Genomic DNA, 24,363 nt, shown 5'->3' with positions numbered 1-24,363 from the left:
AATGGATAAAGATGTGGCACATATATACAATGGAATACTACTCAGCCATAAAAAGAAACGAAACTGAGCTATTTGTAGTGAGGTGGATGGACCTAGAGACTGTCATACAGAGTGAAGTAAGGCAGAAAGAAAAATACCGTATGCTAACACATATATATGGAATCTAAAAAAAAAAAAAAGTTCTGAAGAACCCAGGGGCAGGACAGGAATAAAGATGCAGACGTAGAGAATGGACTTGAGGACACGGGGAGGGGGAAGGGTAAGCTGGGACAAAGCGAGAGAGTGGCATGGACATATATACACTACCAAACGTAAAATAGATAGCTAATGGGAAGCAGCCGCATAGCACAGGGAGATCAGCTCGGTGCTTTGTGACCACCTGGAGGGGTGGGACTGGGAGGGTGGGAGGGAGACCTAAGAGGGAGGGGATATGGGGATATATGTATATGTATAGCTGATTCACTTTGTTATACAGCAGAAACTAACACACCATTGTAAAGCAATTGTACTCTAATAAAGATGTTAAAAAAAAAAAAAGAGTCAGCCTGTCCTTCGAAGCTTTGAAGCCACGCCTTGACTTCTGTCTACTGTGGAAGTCCTAGTTGACATCTTTCACTAGAAGGCTCTCTTGTCTACATCGAAAATCCGTTGTTTCGTGTAGCCGCTCTCGTTAACGATCTGAGCTGGATCTGCTGGATAACTTGCTGCGGCTTCTGCGTCAGCACTTGCTGCTTCGCCTTGCACTTTTATGTTATGGAGACGGCTTCTTTCCTTAAACCTCGTGAGCCAGCCTCTGCTGGCTTCAAGCTTTTCTTCTGCAGCTTCCTCACCTGTCTCAGCTTCACAGACCTGAAGAGAGTCAGGGCCTGGCCTGCATTCGGCTTTGGCTTCAGGCAGTGTCGTGGCTGGTCTGACCGTCTATGCAGACCACCGAAACTTTCTCCTCAACAGCAATAAGGCTGTGTTGCTTCCTTACCATTCGTGTGCTCACTGGAGCAGCACCTTAATCTCCTTCAAGAACGTTCCTTTGCCTTCACGACGTGGCTGTTTGGAGCAAGAGGCCTAGCCTTCAGCCCGTCAGCTTTCCACACGCCTTCCTCTCTCAGCTTCAGCATTTCTAGCTTTTGATTTAAACTGAGAGACATGCGACTCTTCCCTCACTTGAACGCTTGGAGGCCATTGTAGAGTTATTAGTTGGCCTGATTTCAACATTGTTGTGTCTCAGGGAACAGGGAGGTCCAAGGAGAGGGAGAGAGATGGGGGAAGGGCTGGTTGGTGGAGCAGACAGAACACACACAACATTTATTGATTGTTGCCATCTTGTATTGGTGTAGTTCATGATGTCCAAAACAATTACAGTAGTAACATCAAAGATCACTGATCACAGATCACCATAACAAATATAATAAAAATGAAAAAGTTTGAAATATTGTGAGAATTACCAAAATGTAACACAGAGACACAAAGTGAGCAAATGCTGTTGGAAAAGTGGCACCGATAGACTTGTTCGACGCAGGTTTGCCACAAACCTTCAATTTGTAAAAAATGCAATTATCTGCAAAGTGCAAATTGTAGAAGTGCAAAGGGAAAGAAAACGAGACATGTCTATACTTTCAGTATTTAAAAATAGAAAGGAAAAAAGGTTATTTCTTGGTGATGGGCTCATATTAACCAAACTGATATGAAAAACCAAAATGCCAATTTGTTGATATTCAATGGAAAACTATAAAATAATCGCACATGCATGCACATCTACACACCCAAAGTAGCTGTTATTGAGAGCTGGAGGGGCTGTGGAAGTGAGAGAGAGGGGCCCAACGCAGCTTTGGAGGGATTGGTCTGGGTTTAGAGTAGGCAGACAGCCTTAAGCTTTTTGTGTATGTTTCCTATTTTGTTCACTGTCATAAGGATAGCTCTTCTGTGGTATTTTGGAATTCCTAGTGCTTTTTGTGTAAATGTACTGTTTGCCACAAAAGCAATATGACACTATTACCTAAATTATCATGTGGAATTGCTTTTATATTAATATTCTGCACTTTAGTATCTTGTACATTTTGCTCTAGTCATGTAATAAATAATAACCCTAATGATCTTTCTTTTGTTGTGTCTGTATTGGAACTTGTGCCTGGGTGTTTTATGACAGGACTAGTAAGGTATTGGCTACAATGTTCTGTTATATTAAAGGACTGAGCGTTTGCTCAGCATGAGCTTGCTATTACGGAATTGAAAATTAATATTCTAGTAAAAGAAGCTTTTGTGTATTTTGATTTAGTTCCTTTGCTAAAATTATAGGTTGCCTTAAGTATGTATTAAGCATTCTCCCTCCACCTCCTATTTCCACATCAGTTTGTCTTTTATGTCTTATTTCTGTCTTGTGGGGAGGGTAGAAAGCACAGGCTCCAGAAGCTGACAGACCTGAGTTTAAAGAGAGTTCTGGCAGGCCTGGAACAGGGTGACCATAGACAGATGATTTAACTTTTTTGGATGTGAGCTTTCTCATTTATAATAAATTTGCCTTTATTGTGAATATTCAGTGAGCACATATAAAGCAACTACGTAGTAGGAGCTTTGCAAATAGTTCCCATTTCTTTTTTTCCGTCAAGTTTATAACTAAAGAATTATTAGAACAGAATTAGAATTAGAAAAGATCCTTACTGGCTAACCATTAAATTATTTTGATGTGATGAAGTGTACTGAGAAATGTTTTTTTCCCAAATTTAGAATTATGTTTAAACATTTTGAAATAAAGTCCCTGCAGTCTTTTTACAATTCAGTTCTTTCATTTACGTGTTGGAAACTTGCTGTATTAATTCATTTACTTGCAATCTGGAGGATTTTGTTTGTTTAATATCATGAGAAATTTCTGCCCATAAATTTAAATATAGTGAACATCTTAGTTCAGTGAACAGCAATGTTAGTATTATTATTTTAACTTATTCTAAAATACTTTCTTTTTGTCAAGTTTTAATAACTTGAGAATCTTATAGTTTTAATTTTTCTACTGTGTATGACTATATTAAATAAATATGTATATATATATATAATAAGCTGAAGAAAATATTAATATTAAAAAACAATTCACTATAGAGCTTAACAACACTTTCTATAAAGTTATTTTCTTTGACTTGGGACCAAAACTCTTTTTGTCTATACTTTTAATTATTACTTTGGGAGCAAAGGGGGAAATGGTTGGCACTCTCTAGGAATGCTTGTTTGTAGTTTTTTCATGGTTTAAAATAATTAATACCTGCCTTTATTTTCTGTTCTTTATTAGTGATTCTATCGATCTTCCCCAGATGACTGCATGTATGTTTGGTGCAGTCTTGATGTCATGCTGAGCAAACCTTATCTTAATGTTACTAAGAGACCCTTTTTGTTAAATGGAAACAATGGCTTGATATTTATTTTAAATGTTCTGTGAATGTAGAAATTTTTCCCAGGCTTTCCTGATGGGTGGAGACATAGTATATAAAGTGGTGTTTACATACCTTCCAAGAGGTCAAGATGTCCATGCAAAATCTTGTTTAAATGTTCATCACCATAGAAACATATCAGTTTATTGTTAGAGCTTTTGTAAATATATTGTAATTTTCACTTCATTGATGTTCAGTACAGAGCATTTAATGTGTAATTGACCAGCACCAAAATTTGGTGTTTAGCCTTTACTAGCTTATTTAATCTAATTTAAACTTAAAATATTGAGATAGTTGTAATTTCCAAAACAATACTGGTATGAAACTAATGTAATTAATTATATAGCTTACTTTTCTTAAAAACAAGATGATGTTTCCTTGACAGAAAGAAAGTACTTTATTTTGATGATGTTTTTTACTAATACACTGAGTGCTTATTACACTATGATTTTAATAAAAGAGATGGCGTTTCATTAAGGTAACTTAGATTTATGGGTTTTGGGAGGGGTTAAGACAAGTATTCATAAATACATTACGAAGTTTATGAAATCCTAGTACTGTATGGCATAGTATAAGCATTCAGAATTGTGTGAGCGAGTACAACTGTTGATGATAAGTAGTTCTTATAGTTCTGTGATCTTGTATTCAGGAGACTTTTCTTAATTTTTTAGATGAACAATGGTAACCTTCTTCCACTCTGACAATGTTTTGCTACTTTGTTGTTTGCAGGGTATTTCAGTAAGTTATTCTGACATCTGGCACATCTTTTAGCTCAGTGTATGCAAGAATGGAGTTGATAGGGACCTTCCCCTTGGGGCTTCCTAGCTCCTGATTCTGACTCTTAATGGAAAAATGAGCAGTAGGCATATTTTTTTGCTTATATGCTGTCCTGCTGGTGATTAATGGTAGTGATAAAAGCTCTCACAATGCTTTTCATTACTCTGCAGACAGAACCACATACAAAAGTTCAAAAAGCTCACACACTACATGCCACAAAGCCTATACTCTTTAGGCTTTGTAATATTTTACTGATCTCAAGAAAGGTAGTGATAATTTGTATATTTTTGGCACTCATATGAGCCAGTCGATGCCAGATTAACAAATAAAGTTTCTGATTATTATAATCCCTTCACCTCTCTTCTCTCTATTCTAAAGTTGTTGAAGGTAAAAAATCTGCCACATTGCATTTAATGAAAAGATTTGTTATATTTTTCTGTTGGTTTTGCTAAAGCCCATAAATATGATATTTAATTGATTTCAAGTTGGGCTGATTTTGTCCCATTTAATCCCAAAAAGGGAATAAAAATAAAAGGAAAACATAATTGTCCTAGCCTCCTAGTGGATTAAGTCAGTATAACAGTTATTTCTAACTACATCAGTTATCTTCAATATTTCATAAACAGGTATAATCATATTCCATAATTTTGATGGCTTGCTCTGTGGCAGCCTTTTCTGTAATTCCTAATTTACTCTTCTTTAAATTTAGATTAATAACTGAAAATGAGCAGATTCCTTTTTATGAGTTGTTATCTTTCAAAAGAAATGATCAATTTGAAATAAATTTTTGAAGAGTTCATATGCTTTGACTGCAGAGGTTTATTTGTTTAAATGTTTCTTATTTGTCTGCTTCAGCATGTGAGTGTACATTTTAGACATTTTTTCTTGATATTATTCACATATTTATAATAGAAAAAGCATCCTCTTGGAATGATAATATTGATATCTGTTTCCTTTTAGAAAGACTGTTCACATATACTTTTTTAATCACATAAGAGATTTATTTGGGGCTTAGTTTGTAAGTATATGTGGATAGATATGTGGCTATTTAACTTCATTGTCACTTTCAGACTGGTTTATACTTAGGTTGCATTTTAAATGCTATCTATTTTTCTTAATGAGAGAATGTATTTTTTCTTTATATAAATAGAATGGAGTAATTCTTAAACTTGGTAATGGATTTCTTCTCTTTGACATAAATGCTACTTGAAACACTAATCTGTAGCATGTTAAAAGAGGCTAATCTAGAGCTATAGCATGTTAAAAGAGGCTGTTACTTTAACCAGACTGTTCAAAGAATTTTATGTCAAGGTTAAATTTAGGAAAATGACCAGAAAGTACTTGAGAGTGCAGAGAGTACTTAGATTTTGTTAGAAACAAACTGTTAGTAGTCTGCTGTGACCTATATGGTAACTATTAGCCATGTGTGGCTATATACATTTAAAATACCTAAAATCAGTAAAATTAAAAACCAGTTCTTCAGTCACAGTAGCTACATTCTAAGTACTCAATAAACACATATGATTATTAGCTATGTTAATGGATAGCACAGAATAGAGCATTTATATCATCACAGAAATATATGTTGGACAGCACTGTTCTATGCTATTTAATCATAAATAATTTGTTCTTTTTTCATCTATAATTAGTTTGCACACTATCTAAACAGCAGAAAAAAGAGTAAGGCCCAACTTTAAGGATATATACTTATGCAGCACCCCAGTTAGAGGTGCAGTCGCAGTTAGAGAATGGTGCTAAAGAGGTTCGATTTTTTTAAAATTTTTAATTAATTTTATTGGAGTACAGTTGCTTTACAATGTTGTGTTAGTTTCTGCTGTACAGCGAAGTGAATCAGCTATACGTATACATATATCCCCTCTTTTTTGGATTTCCTTCCCATTTAGGTCACCACAGAGCACTGAGTAGAGTTCCCTGTGCTATACAGTAGGTTCTCATTAGTTATCTATTTTATACGTAGTATCAATAGTGTATATATGTCATTCCCAATCTCCCAATTCATCCCATCCTCCCCTTGCCCCCTTGGTATCCATATGTTTGTTCTCTATGTCTGTGTCTCTTGCAAATAAGATCTACCATTTTTCTGGATACCACATATATGCATTAATATACGATATTTGTTTTTCTCTTTCTGACTTACTTCACTCTGTATGACAGTCTCTAGGTCCATCCACGTCTCTGCAAATGACCAAGTTTTGTGCCTTTTTATGGCTGAGTGATATTCCATTGTATGTATGTACCACATGAGATTTGATCTTCATTGTTTGTTGTTGCATTAATGCATCTGTTTCCCAGGTGCAGGCCTGTACCTCGGTTAGTAAGTTATGACTAAGAGTGGCATGATCAGATTTGCATTTTGAGAATATCACATTTCCATGCGATGTAGGCACCAGGTCAGGGAGAGACAAGAGTGTGGATGTAGGACTAGTAGCTAGGAGGCTGGGGTGTTCACCAGATAGACGTTGTGGCAGTAGGAAGAGAGGTGGATGAACTTGAGTCATAATTACGTAGGAGAATCAAAAGAACTCTGTGTTTGACTGGACCAGGGTCCAGTGTGTGTGTACGTGTTTTGGGGAGAGGTGGGGTGCAGCAGGAAAGGAGGTGACAGGGATGTTTCCAGAGTGTCTGGCAAAACAACGAAGTGGATAATGGTGCCATTTATTGAGGTATGTGACACTGAAGGAGGAGCAGGTCTAAGGGATAAAATGATGAATTTGATTTTAGAATTCAGTTTAAGGTAGCTGTGAGATATCTAAGGCAAGGTGGCCATTGGGATGTATGGATCTTGGCCTCAGGGGTAATATTTGGACTAAAGGTACAAACTTGAGAGTCGTTGGCCACGTGAGGAGGCAAGACCATCCAGGGAGGAAGAGAGAGTCTATCTGGTAGACCATCTTCATCAGAATTGACTGAGGAGCTGCTTTGTACAGGTACTCAGGAATTGACAAGCCCCTTGGTAAATGTGTTCCATGCTGATGTTTGAGAAGCATTGATACAGCTTGTGAAAAGAGGAACCTCTAAGACTGTGCCATCGGAGAAAAGGGGTCTGAGATACTTTCCTTTACCGCATGAAAGAAATAGGAATGGAGACAGAAATCAAGGGATAGGGGAAGGGAGCTGAGGGGACGTGCAGACCACCCAGCTGTGTCTTACTAAGGGAGAGGTAAGGTCCCCTGTAGTTAAGAATGTAGGGCCTGAGATTAGGGCCAAGGAGACTGGAACACGTTCACAAACCTTTGAGGGAATTATTAGCCAGAGATCAGTATAAGGATTGCTGGGTAACATTGAAGGCCCGCTTTGGAATATGTAGTAGCAAAAATTTCTCATGATTTTGTAAATTTCTTTAACAATGCTGAGAATTTGGAGTGAACTTCCAGGTGGAATTAAACTGGTCTGGTGGAAGTTAAAGAGGCCAGGAATACTAGAATATTATTGATACTGAATTATCATTAAAATATACTCATTCGCTATGGGGTTTAGACCAGTGAAAACAAGGCTGATTGGAGGGATTGGGAAGATGAAGGGAGGAGAGATAATCACGATGAGGACATAGAGCTAGGTTGGAGCTAGGTTAGAGCTAGCTTAGAGCTAGGTTAGAGCTAGGGTTAGCGCTAGGTTAGAGCTAGGTTAGCGCTAGGTTGGAGCTAGGTTGGAGCTAGGTTAGCGCTAGGTTAGAGCTAGGTTAGCGCTGGGTTGGCGCTAGGTTGGTGCTAGGTTGGCGCTAGGTTGGAGCTAGGTTGGAGCTAGGTTAGCACTAGGTTAGCGCTAGGTTGGAGCTAGGTTAGCACTAGGTTAGAGCTAGGTTAGAGCTAGGTTAGAGCTAGGTTAGTGCTAGGTTAGTGCTAGGTTAGAGCTAGTTAGAGCTAGGTTAGTGCTAGGTTAGAGCTAGGTTGGAGGGCTGAAAGATTGGAGGAGACTAGGAGGCTGTGGGCTGAGGGGCAGCTTTACCATGTGACCTCTCAGAATTGGGCCTGAGAGATGATGGGGTCTGGTTAGCTGTGTGGGCGGCCATAGTAGAATGCAGGTCAGGTTCATTATGAGCATGTATGGTACTTAGGGTGGCAGGGGATGTGATGAGAAGCTCTTGTGAACTGGGTGCTCATGTATCAAGAAAGATGGGATTGTTTCTTCTAGTTCTGTACATGGTAGGTGGCAAAGATGGGAAAGAGTGACAAGGTGGCATTCGAAGGTGGTATAAATTTAATTGAGAAAGACAAATGATACGCGAATTCCCGAGCCTTGGAGATTCCAAACACAAAGGCAACAGTTTGAGTTATTACGGTTAATCCTTACTAGGTACCAGACATTGAGCTCAGCATGTTGCACATGTTGACTCATTTGGTTCTGATAACAACCCATGAGGTAAGGGTGTCATTAAGAAACTCATTCTACAAAGGAGGAAACTGAGGCACAGTGTGGTTTAGGCATTTGCCCAGAGTTACACAGTTGATCAGTGATGGAAACAGGATTTGAGCCCAAGTGGTCTGCTGCTAGAGTTGGGGCTCTTAACGAGCTTATTATACTGTCTATCTCATAAACCGAACTTGGATTTTTTTTGTGTGTGTGTGCGGTACACGGGCCTCTCACTGTTGTGGCCTCTCCCGTTGCGGAGCACAGGCTCCGGATGCACAGGCTCAGCGGCCATGGCTCACGGGCCCAGCCGCTCCGTGGCATGTGGGATCTTCCCGGACCAGGGCACGAACCCGTGTCCCCTGCATCGGCAGGCGGACTCTCAACCACTGTGCCACCAGGGAAGCCCTGAACTTGGATATTTTTTAAAAGTTATTCTTACCGGTGCCAAACTCTTGGATCTTTATTATTGTAAGAAAAAAATTGAAAATTAAAACAACATTAGTTTGTTCTCCTATTTCTTAAAGTCATATACATCCACTCTAAAAAATTCGGAAAATATTAACAAGGCACCAAGTATACAAGAAAAATAGTTCCCTGTCACCGTAGTCCTAGACGGGACAGTTCCTTTCAGCTGGCCTTGCAAGGCTTGCTGGACATTGTCACTGTAAGACCCCTTCCTGCTTCCGGTCAGGGAGAGGGAGCTGTAGCCAGACTGGCGGTGGGTTGTCTCACTCCCCTTCACAGCTCAGACCCCAGACACTTGCCAGCTGCCAGGTCATGGGGGCCCTTACTTCTCCTTTCTGCCTACGGCCTGGGTGAGAGGATTCATGGCTCGATCCTGGGGGTCTTCTTGTAGCCCTGAACCCAACCTGTGTGGGCCCTTGTTTGTTCTTACCTAGAAAGCTGTGTGAGCTTTCCATTCTTGTTGCCCAAAGCTTTCCAGAACTGCAGAGGTCTGAGATATTATGGTACTTGCAAGCTGACAGGTTAGTTTGCCAGACTCACAGACCCTGGTTGTAGACACAGACTCCTGGGTCAGAGGCTTCATTACCTAGCGTGCAGGCACAGGAGCCTCCTGTTCCTGTCAGTTCCCCAGGACCCCGAGCCCCATGGGGTGATGTGGCCCAGGTGAGAGCTGTCCCCACAGTGGGCTCGTGTCGTGGCTGAGGAGCCCGCATTATTTGTAATGGGGTGCAAGCAAGCCTGCCTGCCCTGTGCTCTGCGGGGGGACCTTCTCTTTCACACTGTACGGTAAGCAGACCTGCCTCTACTGCAGAGATACCATCTCTGCCTTCCAAGGCTGTTTGCTGTACAGAAGTCTTTGAAAAGACAGTCCAGAGTGAGGACTGCCCCTGCCTCTGCTTGTGAGATGCACAGAAGTGGGAGAGACCCATGGAGCACTGCCTTCCAACACAGACAGATTTGATGAAAAACAAATTTAACTGCTAAGAAATACTTCTTACCAAAATATCAGAGGAAGTGTGTAAATCTTATTGGTGATTGGTTCCCCAAATTTATTATCATTATAACACTTAAACTTATTGTTACATTGTAATTGCTTAATATAATAATTATAACATGTATTATTAAAATGCCCATTTTTTGGACATCAGGTCTCAAACAGTTCCAAGTAGCACTGCTGTTTAGCTCATACATCATAACACTTAAGACACGTGTTACATGTTTTGAGAGCTCTGATGTTCCCATGGGCTGGTCAGAGGCATGCAGGATTAGGGCTCCAGTCAGAGGCAGAAAAAGACAAAGCTGAGGGGGTGTAACACATGCACTCCAGAGCCTACTCTTTTTATCTTTTATTTATAGACTTTCCAGATAATATTTAATGTGTGATTAAAAGGTTCTTGCTTAGAAAGAGAGGAAGAGAGAAAAAAATCAGTGCTAAAAGGTAGTGGTCATGTTCTGGTATCCTAATGGTTTGAATGTGTGAAGTGTAGATTCAGAGAGTTCTTCAGTAAGTAGGAGTGTATTTTTTAGTAGTGCATTTTGTGACTGTTCCTGTTTCATCTCACTTGAGTAATAGCTACTGTGAGATCTAATGTGTTAAATAAAATACTGGTCGTCATCACTCTGGTTTACCGGCCTCCCTAGCTGTGAGTGTGTAAGGTGCCCTGACTCTTCCATTTGAAGACACATTTTAACCTGTCAGGGGCAGTCCTGGTAAGGCTGGACTAAGAAGAAAAGACCACTTCAACTCTGAGTCATCATTTAGGGCTGGGAACACTTTGGCCATGGCTTTAGGACATTTCCTTTCCTATTGAATTTGAGGAACTGGGGTGCTATGATTTAAGTGCAACCTGTTTCTGTAATTCAGAAATTAGAAAATAATATTTAGGGCAAAATTGAAATAAGTCTATGTTTTAGATTTTTATTTATAGTTCATATCTTTAAACTTTGATATGGAAGGAAAGATTACGTGACTTATTGAGAAACATGGATATAATTTTGGTGTGTTAGATGTTGTAAATTAGTGCATTACAGTATAAAATATCAACATGAATCTTTACATTTAGGTACAGGTTCAATCATGTGATGACTTTCTAAGCATATGAGAAAGTTGTTTTTTGTTTTTGCCTTGTCCCGTAGGTGTTGATTTTATAAGTCTGGCCTCTCGTTTGGCCCTGAGGTCAGAATTTGTTTTATATTTAAAACAAAATTGTGCCTGATGATTCTTTATTATATTCCAGCCTCGTGGATTTAATGAAAATTCTATCTAATGTGGAGAAAGGGACGCTATTTAATTGATATAAATACTATCCATTTCAACGGTTTCTAAGGCTGGATTACCACGAGGAGTTCTTCGTCTGGGCACTAGAGGGCTCTGGAGGCTGTGGGGAGCTAAGAACCCCCGTGTTCTCTAGTAGATGGTGCTTTATGCTTTCCCCAAGTTGGGTGTTCTTGGAACTGTTTGGCGGTCACCTTAATTAGCCTTATATTCCCTTGATTAGAATCACAGATAAAAATTTGTTAATCTCCTTTCTTGGTGGAAAGTGTTAGGAAAGTAATTAATTGTTTAAAGTGGCTCTGCAAAATGTTTTTATGAAGAATTGTTTTGGTACTTTCTTCAAAGCTTAATGGTGTTTTACATAATTTTGAAAAGTCAGCTTAAACGTTACAACAGTAAACATTTAGTGTTTTTTGTCCTGCTAATAAATGTAAATTTCCTCCCCTTTCAAAGAATTTTTATGCTTTCGTATAGACAGAAACCTAATTGTTCATGTGATGAAATAAAGTATTAAAATTATATCTTTATTATATTTTTCAGGGAATCCGAGCCCGAATTTTAGAAACTCTGGTCATGCTTATTCTTCTGGCCTTGCTTATTCTTGGGATAGTGTGGGTAGCCTTGGCGCTCATTGACAATGACGCTGCGAGTATGGAATCTTTATATGGTACGGATTGACTTGTTCAAACCAGTTTCTCTAGTGGAGACTACAGTTTGGAATATATTTACACATTCACTTTTTAAAACATTTTAATAGTTCTTTGTATAGTTAATCCTTGTTGTTAATTTACAAAATTAAAAAGTCTTTCGACATGTTTAAGGAAAGAAATGAATGTTTGTGTGTTTCTTGTATGTAGAATGAGCAAAGCAGCTTTTCAGATTCTTTTTCTTCCTTTGGTTAATTGGTTTCTGTTCTTAAAATTCCATGGAGGCTCATTTTCTCCCTCCAAACAGGTTTTGCAAAAGGGTTATTTCCTGTTCTTCTGTTTTAGATCTTTTTATTGTACAACTTAGAAATTATATGGTTTAGTAGATTCAAATAGGCAATTATGATGTTTACTATACATTAATTTATAGTCAGTCTATATATCAATGTATGGTATTTTGGATGCACTAAAATATATTTACATTTTTTAATAGATCTCTGGGATTTCTACCTACCTTATTTATATTCCTGTATATCATTGATGGGATGTTTGTTACTTCTCTGTAAGTATTTTTCTGACATAATATTGATAATAAAGTAGAGTTGTTCTGTGTTCTAGAAAATTACAGACACGTTTCCCGATGAGATTCCTTAACAGCTTGGAGATTTTTTTAAAAGTTGGCCCTTAACTTTTTTTGTATGTTCAAGATGAATTTTGATAAACTGAAACCTTGAAATAATAAGATACTTTTGTTTTTCTCTAAAGAAAGCCTCTTCCACAGAGTTGGAAAGAGACAGGGAGGGGGAGAGAGTCAGACATGCACGTGCCTCCCCCCCATTCACAACACTAGCTTCTACTTTTGAATGGTTATGGTGGAATTCTGTATGATGAATTGGCAGTCTTTTTTTCACAATTTGTTTTGTTTTACTTAAGGCATCTCAACATGTCTCAGAGATGTTATAAGCAGATAAAAGTAGGTAAAAGGATGTAAGGTTATAGTTGTCACTCTCGGATATTCTTGTCTGATACTTGATTCAGTTAGTACTTGAAATTTAGTCTGTTCTCTGGTTGGTTTTCTTTAATTTCTTTTAAGTGAAAATACTTATTATTATTCAGCTGCTAGAATCTGGCATATCCTACCCCTCCTTTAGTCTCCATGAATCTTTCCTTAAATATAGGAATGCCCGTCGTCTGTGCACGAACCCCTAGAGCTTCTCTAACGGTGATATTGAGGAGCCCTGTGACAAAACACTGCGAGAACCTAGATTGGAAACAAGCGTTTTCTTACAACAGCAGTCTTTGAGTTTGCTGTGTTTTGGGCTAGCAGTTTCTCTCCTAACTCTGAAGTGAGCTCTCTCTGTTCTGCAGTGTGCACTCCAGTTGGCCTCTCCCGCATGTTCACAGTCATGGGGCAGCTGTTGGTGAAGCCAACAGTGAGTATGATGTTGTAAACCATTTTGTTTGTTAAATAGACATTTTTACATTTGAACATCTTTTAGGTTCTAAACTAGCATTCAGAAACAGAAGAATATTTTTATGTGTTTATAACCCAAATTGTCATTGTTTTTATTTTAATCTTTTTCATCTTTGGAAACCAAATTTGCTTTTGCTCTTAAAATACTAACCATAGGCACTCAGCTAGAAATTCTTCTAGCAAATTTGAAGACAAAATGTATAGATATTTACAGGTATTTTAGGAGCCCATTATCTTATATGAAATGGTAACTCTTTTGTGTTTCAAAGTTTATATATTCTTTGACTTACAAAGCAGTTATTTTCTGAAAGTTTGTCTGCATATTATATCTTGATTAATTGAATTATACCTTTCCCTTTAATCTCAGAAATGCTGTATATTCATTTAAAAATAATTTTCAGTTGGTAGTAGCTTTGATGATTTGTCCCTAAGTTACGTGGGCCTCTAGCTATTTTGTCAAATATTTAATAAAATGACCATAATTCTTACCTGTAGCTAGGGAATTGTCACATTATTTTCATGGATCCTCATTGCCTACAAGCTCAAGTCTAAACTATTCACATGATACAAGGCCTTTCACAACTGTCCCCGCTGAATTTGCCTGTAGCTGCCCCTGCCCCCACTGCTTCCCTGGTGACTGATTCTAGCCAGTCTCACAGCTGACTTGCTGTGCCCAGAGCAGCCTGGGTTCTTCCACTTCCCAGGCATGTCGAGGGTCTTTCTCTCGCTTCTGCCTCTTACCTGCTTCAGCCACCTGACAGTCTCCTGAAGTCCTGGCTCTGAGACCAGCTGCGTATACTACCTGTCTTTGACCCTTGCCTCACTTCTTCTTCAAGCTAAAATAATCAAGCTCCTTCCTCTGCATTTCTCATATTCCCCTTTATATTTCACTAGTAGTATTTATGAAATTATTATGGTTATATGTTTTTCTTCCCTATCAGTGTAATTCATCAAGGGAAAAAACTGAGAGAATATCATGGTAGACATTCTTTTAGTAAATGCTTGCTTAATTTTGAAAGTTTTTTAATAAATAATCTTTGTATTTTCAAAAAATAAAAATGGATTTTTTAACCTGCTACATAAATGTACACACACTCAGATACAATACATGTCCTATCAAATCTTGAAATTTACTTCCCTCTTAAAGAGGTTTTGTGACATTGCATTCATTTAGTTTCTTCCTAATTCTCTGGATTTTTGTTGTTGTTGTTGTTGTTTTGGTCTCTACTTTCTTCCCCCTAAAATAGGCAAATGTTTAAAGTTCTGTCCTTGGTCTAAAGGTGCTCTGCTCTGTTTTCCTGAGCACCTCTGCCACTTCCACATCACTTCCTAGTGAGAAAAAGAGAGTGAATACAAACTACAGTATATTTTAAGTGCTATAATTGAAGGCCCTGTGGAGCTGAAAACTCAACAGATACAAAATCAAACTACTTATCTCCCCTCCCCAAGCTTATTTTCTCCCAAACTTGTCAATTATTAGTAACATGTTCAAACTTTTTAATGTTTGCCTCTTTTCTTGTTCCTAACATCCAATAATAATGGGTATTTATTCAGTAATTAAGTATATGCTATATGCTTGCACTAAGTACTTTATTTACATGCATAATTTCATTTAATCCTGATGACAAACCCATAAGTTAGGTGATGGTGTTCTTATTTTATGGTTGAATTATCTGCGGTTCAGGGAGATCAGGTAGCTTATACAAGATCACAGATCTGAGAGGATGAGGCAGGATTTGAACGCAGAGGCTCTTTTCAGCGCCTGGGCTCTGGACCACTCCTTGTTCTGCCATAAGCTCCAGAGTCATCGAGCAGCTTTACTGCTAAGTGTACTTTGTACCTCTCCACCTGTATGTTTTGCTTGTCACTTCCTCTGAGCAAAATGCCTTTCCTCCTTTTGGCAAATGAAGCTATTGGGTAAGATGCTACTACCATCAAAACCATTTGCCAAGACTTTTTTCTTCCCAAATAGAAGCTGGGAATCTTTCTTCTTCTGAACTTTTGTTAACATTTTATTTTAGCTTCAGTTATGACATTACTTTCAATTCTATAATTTTTTTTTCTTTTTGATTTTTCGTTTCTCTCCTGGACACTAGAATATAAGCTGTTTGAGGTCAAGGACTAAGTCCGATCCATATTTAGGTCCCCATCAGCCCAGACTGGCTAAGAGCACAGGCTTTGAAGACAGATAACTTTTCTTTGCCAAACCTTTGTTTCTTGGCATATTACAAGATGCAGCGAGAGCGGTCTGTTTTTCATAGGGTTGCTGTAGAATCAAGGGGATGAAGCACACCAGCCCTTACACAGTGCAGATAATATCCCATATAATTGGTGACTGGTTAGTGGGGTTTTCTGGTGGTTGTGTTTACTAGTGTTGTATACTGTGGTAGTGAGTGGTGTGTATGTTAGCACACTATTTTTCTAGGGTTCTGTCTATAGGATGGTTTTCATAATACCAGTGTTTAATATTTGTGGACATTTTTTAGTATATAATGATGATGTAAATGGAAAGTATTGATGGTAGTGATTTAGTTTATGGATTTTTTGTTTTACACATTATGCAGGTTAATGTAGATGAGAAACCAGTGCTGGACTGGGTGATCTATTCCTCTGGCTCTAAAATATTGGCTTGGGCGTAGAGATGTTATTGCATTTAGCTTTTTGGATGTTTAGAATTCATACATTTGTGTGCCATTGAGAGAGTTGCAGAGTTCTTTAATTCTTTAAACTGAAAAAAATCAATTTAAATGTATGTAGATTTTGTGATAATCAGCTTTTGATGTGCTTAGTTATATACTAAGAATTTCTACTTAATTTGCAAGTAGAATAGTTTGAGCATTTTTAATTTAGATTCCTAGTAATTTGAATGGTTATCTAAATTATAGGCCAAATAGCCTAAATATTCTCGTAAGCACTACTTACGTAATGTATTATTCAATAGTTTGATGTTTAAATTTAGATTCTTGAAGACCTGGATGAACAAATTTATATTATTACCCTAGAGGAAGAAGCAATTCAGCGACGACTAAATGGTATGTATTTATTACATATTTAGACCAGAATAAAAAATTATTTAATTCAAAAAAGACAGATAATTGAGGGAAAAAATACAAGCCTCTCAGTACTTTGTGCTGTTGCCTGAGGCCAAGATGTCAGAGAAACACGTCAACTTCCCAGGTGAGGAGAGGGTTACTGAGGAGTAGCGGCACTTTGGTCAGGGTCCCATCTCTCCCTAACTGATAGTAGCTGTAACCAGCAGGGTCAGTTCAGTGCTGGGACACTGGCCACTAAGGTATATCCCTCTTCTACCAGATCCTAACGTATTGGAAGCATTATGACTTGTAGTTGCTGAGGTTCTGCAGATTTGCATGTTGTCTTAGTGACTGTAGTATCCCTACCTCATGTCTCTCCTGTTGAAATCTCTAATACATGGTAAAAAGCAGGGTTTCTCTGACACTAAGGGACCAAATTAGACTCTGTTGTACTTAGGAACTCTGTTGTCATTTGGGGATGCTGTTCATTGTTAGCTGATAACCATGTAAGCATGTCAAAGATTTTAAAATTTAATTTTTCATTACTGATCATTTTTGGCTTCAAATGATGAACCAATGAAGAAAAGAGTAATGACAGTTTAACAGAGAAATGACATAGTAAAATTTTCTTTATTTTACTCAAATGAATTTCACCCTGCACTCTTTTCTCCTACAAAGTTTTTTTTTAAATGTTGAAAACCTAACCACCAAGATCAGATTATTAATAGCTAACCATAATTCAAGAGTTGGTATAAAATGGAAGGTTACTTTAACTGTGAAATACTGAGAAATGGGAAGGAAAATACCTGTTTTCTTCAGTTACAGATAGTGAATTTAAATCATCAACCCAAAAGTGTTGATAACATTTAGAGCTTTATTCTTAGATCAAAGAATTTCAGATTGTATCTATTCTAGAGAATTCTTGTCAGTAATAATTATATGCTTTGATACTGATAACTTTTAGACTGGAACTACAGGTATCTTTTATTCTTCTAACTCTATTAAAGCTACTTTAACATATAAGCCTATTTAATTTAAGAATTATAACTTTAATCAATACTGTCAGCTTTATCATATTTCATTAAAGTAGTTAATATTATAATGAATTTGTCTTAGTTAGGTAATCATGCCGCTGTGTAATAAAACATGCCTGAATCGTAAAGAGTACATGTCCAGCTGCCTCCTGCAGTACGTGGGGCTTCTGTGTCAGCCTAGATGTATACTGGTTCTGCCTTACAGCTCAGGAGGCTAAGAGCTAGGGAGGGTAAAACACACTGCTCTGTGAATTAAAGAATTTGAATTAAGTCTAATCAAAACAAACTTCCACATACAGGCTTTTCTCACTTTGTCCTTCAGCAATGGGGAAAAAAAGTCCCTCCAGAATCTTTCTAGATCCTTGGCTCCTCACATCAAAAGTGGTTCGTTATATCTAAAGAAATTGAAAAGGAGGACTTTCCTGCTGGCACAGTGGCTAAGAATCCGCCTGCCAGTGCAGGGGACACGGGTTCAAGCCCTGGTCCGGGAAGATCCCACATGCCGCGGAGCAACTAAGCCCGTGGGCCACAACTGCTGAGCCTGTGCTCTAGAGCCTGCGAGCCACAACTACTGAGCCCGTTCGCCTAGAGCCTGTGCTCCGCAACAAGAGAAGCCACTGCAATGAGACGCCTGATCACCGCAAAGAGGAGTAGCCCCTGCTCGCTGCAACTAGAGAAAGCCTGCGCACAGCAACGAACACCCAACACAGCCATAGATAATAAATAAATAAATAAATTTATTAAAAAAAAGAAAAGAAATTGGAAAGGAAGTACTTGCCAGAAGTTTAAGGTATTATATAATGAGGCAAAGCCAAAATAAACAAAACTCTCCAGCTAGCACAATAATGTTATAGTTTGTAGAGGATTACGGATGGTATGATAGCTAATGCTAAGTGTAATTTTATTTTCTGCCGTTTTGGGAAGCCATGCACTACTTCTGACTGCTCTGTTGGTAGGTTGTCATTAAAATCTTTCCAGTGAGACTCTCTGTTGGCATAAATGCTATAGTTTTGCTGTTTGCTGTTGGTTAGCACTATGGACTGTTTCAGGTAGAAAATAATAGGCTTGTAACATAAAGCGTTCTATGGCAAAATGGACATTTTGACTAACATAGACTAAGAATTGTGAGCTTCAGTAAAGTATATTTATCAGTATGTGCAGAGGAAAAAACCAAGATGGAACAAAACTGTATTTTATGATTTGCTATTTTTTAAGAAAATATAGATCATGGGAGGTTAGTAATGGAAATCATCCCATGGATTTTATTTTATTTTAATTTATTTATTTTTGGCCACATTAGGTCTTTGTTGCTGCGCACAGGCTTTCTCTGTTTGCGGTGAGTGGGGGCTACTCTTCCTTGCAGTGCGTGCGCTTTGTTGTGGTGGCTTCTCTTGTTGCAGAGCACGGGCTTCAGTAGTTGCAGCACACGGGCTTCAGTAGTTGTGGCATGTGGGCTCTAGAGCACAGGCTCGGTAGTTGTGGCGCACGGGCTTAGTTGCTCCGCGGCATGTGGGATCTTCCCGGACCAGGGCTCGAACCCGTGCCCCCTGCACTGGCAGGCAGATTCTTAACCACTGTGCCACCAGGGAAGCCCCACAGGGATTTTATTTAGTACTGTGTCAAGTGTATTTTGTTGTAACAGTTATTTTATATTTTAAATTATTTTTAAAAAGTGAAGTTTTAACTTTTTTACTCTGGGCTATTAAAAAGAATTGCAGAATAGAGTAAAAGATTTTTAAAAATACAGATTACAGCGGTGATTCACCCCAGAATTTGTGATGGTGTTTGCTAAGGGCACATTGAGTGTGCTTTCTTGGTTTGCGTGGGCTGTGACGCGCATCGCATGAATCTTGAATCTTGGGAACATCTGCATGGTTTGCACTGATCCCAGCTTTACAGTTATCTGGAAAAAACATGATACTTAATATCAAGAGGTGCTTTACTGTGGGACTAACACCATTTTTTCTGGACGATAAGATGACTTGTTGTGGTGGTTATTATATCCCTGGAGTTGGGTTTTCATGCCTGGTGTTTAAGTTATCAGTGTAGCTTTAGGATGGGCTGCCTGCCTGTGACTTCTCCGTTGCTTCTCGTTGACCCTTGATGGTGCTAGAGGTTTTGTTCTTGTTAATATTATTGTTATTTCATAAAATACAGTAATAAAATAAAGCTAACGGGTATACTGTTACAAAGAAGCCATCCTGTTACCAGTCTGCTCCACTCTTTCTCCTCCCTTTTCTGTTTACTGCACATCTTCTTCTAAGCACCAGACATTGTGCAGGTGAATTTAGAAGCTGAGTCTCAAGATCATGGACTAGTCAACTGAAGAACAGGAAAAGAAATGGTGAGACTCTGTGAAGGTTGTGTCCAGCGCTGAAAGACCTGGAAAGAAATAGAGGGGAGCTGTATGGGATCCTGGAGCGGGAGGGAGCCCGAGCACCACGCCATCTGGCTAAGCCCCCTTCCCTCACGTCCACCTACCCTGGCAAGAGTAAAGTGACGTCCCCAGAGCTCGTGCGGCTCTGGCAAGACTCCTGTGCCTTCCCACTCTCGGCACTTGGAACCCGCAGGGATAATGGGTGCGTTTTGCTCTTTGCCCCTTTCTGCCGGCTGGCATGAGGAGCCTGGGGTATGCAGTTCTTTGCATCTCAGACTCTGTGTTCCCCATGTCTCTCTTTGTCCCTTTTCTGCCCCAATTTCCCACTGTCCCCTAGCTCGTGAACCTTCTGCTTTAGCACTTGGAGCTGAGCGCTCACTCGGCAGCAGAAGCCTGGATGCTCAGCCTTCGCCCTCTTGCGTGAAGAACCGTGCTTCCTCGGGAGCTCCCTCGGTGGGGCTCTGTTTCCCCACAGCCTTGGCTGGCCTCCTCTTGCTCTCTTTCAGACACTTGGAATCTCACGTCTTTGGACCTTGACCTGATTGACGCCTTCTCCCCTTTTCAGGCACCCCTCCCACCCCAGGCTGTTCCTGCGCCCTCCTGGAGGCTGTTGTTTTATCTCCTCATTCATGATCATTCTCTCTACAACACCTATCATAATTCTTGGTGGTTTCAGTGTCCCAGTACTCTGGGAGCTCCTTGACCTCTCTCTTCCAGCGATCTCCCTCAGCTGCTTATTGCCTGGGATTATAACGCCGGCCTTGTCATGAGCGGGAGCTCAAGTTCTTGCATAATCTCAAAATCAGTCGTCCTCCTCTCCAGCTCTGATTTTTCCAGCTCACTTCCCACAGTTCTTCAGTATTGAGACTTAACGTGTCATTTATTTATCCTAATAACTTTTCATTACCAGCCCCACCCTTTTCCATCATACCCTTGCTTTGTCACAGTTTAAATTCCTGGGCCGTCGTTATAACCGGTCCCTCACGTGCACCCTCAGTCCCCTTTCCCTCTCACTCTGTTGTACTCATGCCTGGCGAGACTGCAGCCTTGCTTCCAGCCAGCTCTGGATGTCCTCTGCACTCACGTCTGTTCACCTCTGACCATGACTGCCTGGCCTTTCTTTATGTGCATGACCATAGGTTCTCCTTGATGACTATTTATATCTTCTCTTTTCTCAGACCGTCTTCACTGTCACTCTCAGGTGATAACTTTGCTTCCTATTTTCTTGAGAAAATAGAAGCAATTATGACACAACTTGCACGAGCGTTTCCCTTTGTGTGGATCCACCTACCTGCAGCTGCCCCTGCTTGTGCTGCCTTTTCTCCTTACACTGTGGCTGCATTGTCCCTGCTTCTGGCTACGGTTGGCCCTCCCCTGTTGCACTGGATTCTGTCCCTTCTCACTGATTCTAGGACAGAACTCTAGCCGTTCTACATTTCTCTTACAGAATCAGTTTTTCACCAAGTGGATCATTTCCATCAGCATAGAGAATTACTGTGATTTTTCTCAGCAGAATGAAAGACCAAGTGAAAGAGAGGAAGGAAAGGAAGGAAGTGTCGATGAAAAACTAATCAGTTGATCTAAGAAAGAAATGGAAAATTTTATTCAAACCAAATTGAGAATTATAACTTGGGAACAGTCTCTCAGAAAACTCCAAGAACCGGTCCTCCTCTTAGAGGTGAAAGCACAGTTGTGTGAGTTTTTGAGACAGAGGGCTGTGCATTAAGGGACGTATTATCAACAGTTTATACAATCCAGACCTACACATACAAAGTGAGTAGTGGGTAGTGGGTCATCGCGGTCCTTTACAGGGTTAAGAAGGAAGGTTATCTCCTAAGGAGTCGTCTTGTTGGTGCCAGGAGAACGTTGCTCTTTATGGTTGAGCAGGTTTTCTGCGGATGGGGCCGTGTGGTCAATGCATAGTGCAGATACATGGTGCACAGTGTGGTGAGAGAGGCGGCCAAAGGGCAGAGAAAACTTCTTGTGTTAAAATTTTCCTTGCCTTGCCTTAGAATACAAATTTTTCTTTCCTCAGAAGGAAGGAAAGCAAATCCATCTGTCTTGACCTCCTACCTGCTCCAGCTTACCACCTCATTGCTTTCCCACTTTTAGAGCGGAACTCCCAAGGGTTGTATTCTTGTTGGCTTCATTTCTGTGCTTTGAACGTTTGGCTTTGAACTCACTTCTGCCTCCACGACTCTACTGATGTGCTGGTGCCAGGTTGGCCCCAAGTTCAGAGTCCTCGTCTTACACTCCCCCTCCTTGAAATTGTTTTATTCCACTTGGTTTTCAGTTTGCTACACTTTCCTTGTCCTTCCATTTAATGGGCTGCTGCTTCTCAGTCTGCTTTGCTGGGTTTTCTCTGTGTCCATTCCTTCTTCACACGGGACAGCCTCATGCCTCGGTCCTTAAACTTCTCTTTTCTGTTTGCCTGCCCTCCTCTGGTTGTGTCCTTTGGCCGCATGGCTTTATACCACCTGTGTGCTGCTGACCTCCAACTGTGTAGATCCAGCTGCCTAGTAGACACTCCACTGGGCTAATTGGCATCTTGAACATATCTAGTCCAGGATCAGCTAATTCCGCCTCTGTCAGAGTGGACCCATCCCTGTAGGTGGCAAATCCATTCGTCCGGGTGCTCAGGCTAATATCTCGGCGTCTCTTTCTCTTAATTCCCACGTGGGTTCCTTCGCAAAGCTGTCAGCTCTCGCTTCAAACCTCTCCAGCATCTGACCGCGCCTCACCCCTTGTACTGTCACCGCTCTGGTTTGAGTGGCCAGTCACCTCTTGGTTAGATTCTGTAGCTTCCTGGTGGGCTCCCTGCATCTTTGGCCTTGTGAGTCAAGGAGAGCGCTTGAAAATGTAAGTCAGATCTCACTTGCTGGCTCCGGTCTGTAGCTTCTGCATCCTCTGGCTTCCTCTCCTGCAGTCTCCTTGCTGTTCTTTTCTCATGCGGCCTGCCCCGCCTCTGCCTCCTGCCTTTCAGGTCTTTACCTAATGGTCCCCTTCTCCGTGGGCTTTCCCACGCTGTGAGCGTGAGGCTGTGATTTCGTAGTGCCAGGCCCCTCCACCCTGGCACTTCTTTCCCCCTTCCTGCTTTATCGTTTCTATGGCACTTCCCAGTCGCTGACATACTGCTCACTTTTCATATATTGTCCATCTCTCCACCTGGAACAGGAACGCCACAGGGCAGGGATTTTTGCTTATTTTCTTCCTGATCCTCTGATACTGCCAGACATGTGGTGGGTTGGTAGTAAATCCTTGTTGCATACGTAAATGGATAGATGAAAAACACACATGGTGGATGGTTGTCATTTTACCATAGATGTGAAGAAGGAAGAAGTAAAATTTGGTGACAGCATAAAAGACAATCACATGGAAGAGTATTTAGGAAAGCCCATAGTAGAGACCTCTGGAGACAAACCAAGATTGAGGGGCTGGAGGACCGTGTGTGCTGGGTGTTAGTGAAGAAGCAGAAGTAAGGTGATTTTCCCCTATTGTTAACCCAGGAAATGGGAGCAGTCACAATCCATTTCTACTCCAGGACCCCTGAAGAGTAGCCCAGCAGAAAGTCTCATTACACTAATCGTGGTAGAAAATCTTTTGTAATTCATTCCCAGGATAAAGTTATATATTTATCATTAGCCTGTTTAAGTGTTTAAGTTATGCAACGGCATTAATTGAAATAATTAGCTTTTGTGTGTATAGCCTATGGGTGTACTGGGTACCTTTAGAAGCACCATAATGAATAGGAATTATTTTTTGTTGTTTAAGTTCACACCCTTCACAGTTCTTTTTTTTTTTTTTTTCTCACAGTTCTTTTAATGTAATTTATTTAAAAATATTATAGCCTTTGAACTTAGTGATTCAATTCGGTTTTGCTAGGTACTGTTTTCATCTTCACGATAAAGAGTTAGTATATCACTTTCGGTGGCGGTTACTTTCCTGCTTCGTTTTGATCTTTCTTTTAAAGCTTTTTCTATTGAAGTTGATATTGATTCTTTATTTTTAAGAGCACAGAAGATGTACTTGTTTCATTTTTGCTGAGTGTCATGTTGCAGTACCTTTGTATTCTGAAAGGTAAAGGATTGAAAAAAACGACATATCTGAATTTTTTGTGGAACTAAGTGACCTGTCAGAAGCATTTTGTCACCATCAGTCCTTGAATCTTGCTGTTTATAACAAAGCTGAGTTTGCCAGGCAGTCTATGCTTGCTTTAGAGTTCTAGCATCCTGTCGGAAGCTTTCCCATTGTCATTGGCAAGACAGTCAGCTATATGATGTCTTTCACAATAGCACCTTTAATGGTATAAGGAGGCTTATGTTGGGTTTTATCTCATGTCCGCTACGTTACTTTCATCTTGACTTTCCTTAGGCATTCTTCTGTAGTCCAGCAATGGTTATTCTGTTGGTTATACCACTGAAGTGAGACTGCCTCAGATTTAGCAGACTCTGGCCCACTTCGAGAACTGTTTGGGCTTAGACGGGCTGAAGGTGATCAA

The 24,363-nt window shown here is 39.9% G+C and overlaps 1 protein-coding gene across 3 annotated transcripts in view; it reads left to right on the top strand.

Moving 5' to 3' along the window:
* The window catches only part of LMBR1 (limb development membrane protein 1), a 140,814-nt gene that overhangs the window by 67,040 nt on the left and 49,411 nt on the right, over positions 1–24,363 (top strand). For all 3 annotated transcript variants that reach the window (XM_082847001.1, XM_082847002.1, XM_082847003.1), the window contains 4 exons: positions 11,842–11,968; positions 12,442–12,510; positions 13,317–13,381; positions 16,382–16,454. In XM_082847001.1, the coding sequence (XP_082703127.1) occupies positions 11,842–11,968; positions 12,442–12,510; positions 13,317–13,381; positions 16,382–16,454 (334 nt within the window). The remainder of the gene's footprint in view (positions 1–11,841; positions 11,969–12,441; positions 12,511–13,316; positions 13,382–16,381; positions 16,455–24,363) is intronic.

The sequence above is a fragment of the Leucopleurus acutus genome (assembly GCF_964270905.1).
Source record: "Leucopleurus acutus genome assembly, chromosome: 9".
NCBI classification, from domain to species: domain Eukaryota; kingdom Metazoa; phylum Chordata; class Mammalia; order Artiodactyla; family Delphinidae; genus Leucopleurus; species Leucopleurus acutus.
The sequence above is the reverse complement of the archived record's forward strand: the minus strand, read 5'-3'. Positions and strand labels throughout refer to the sequence as shown.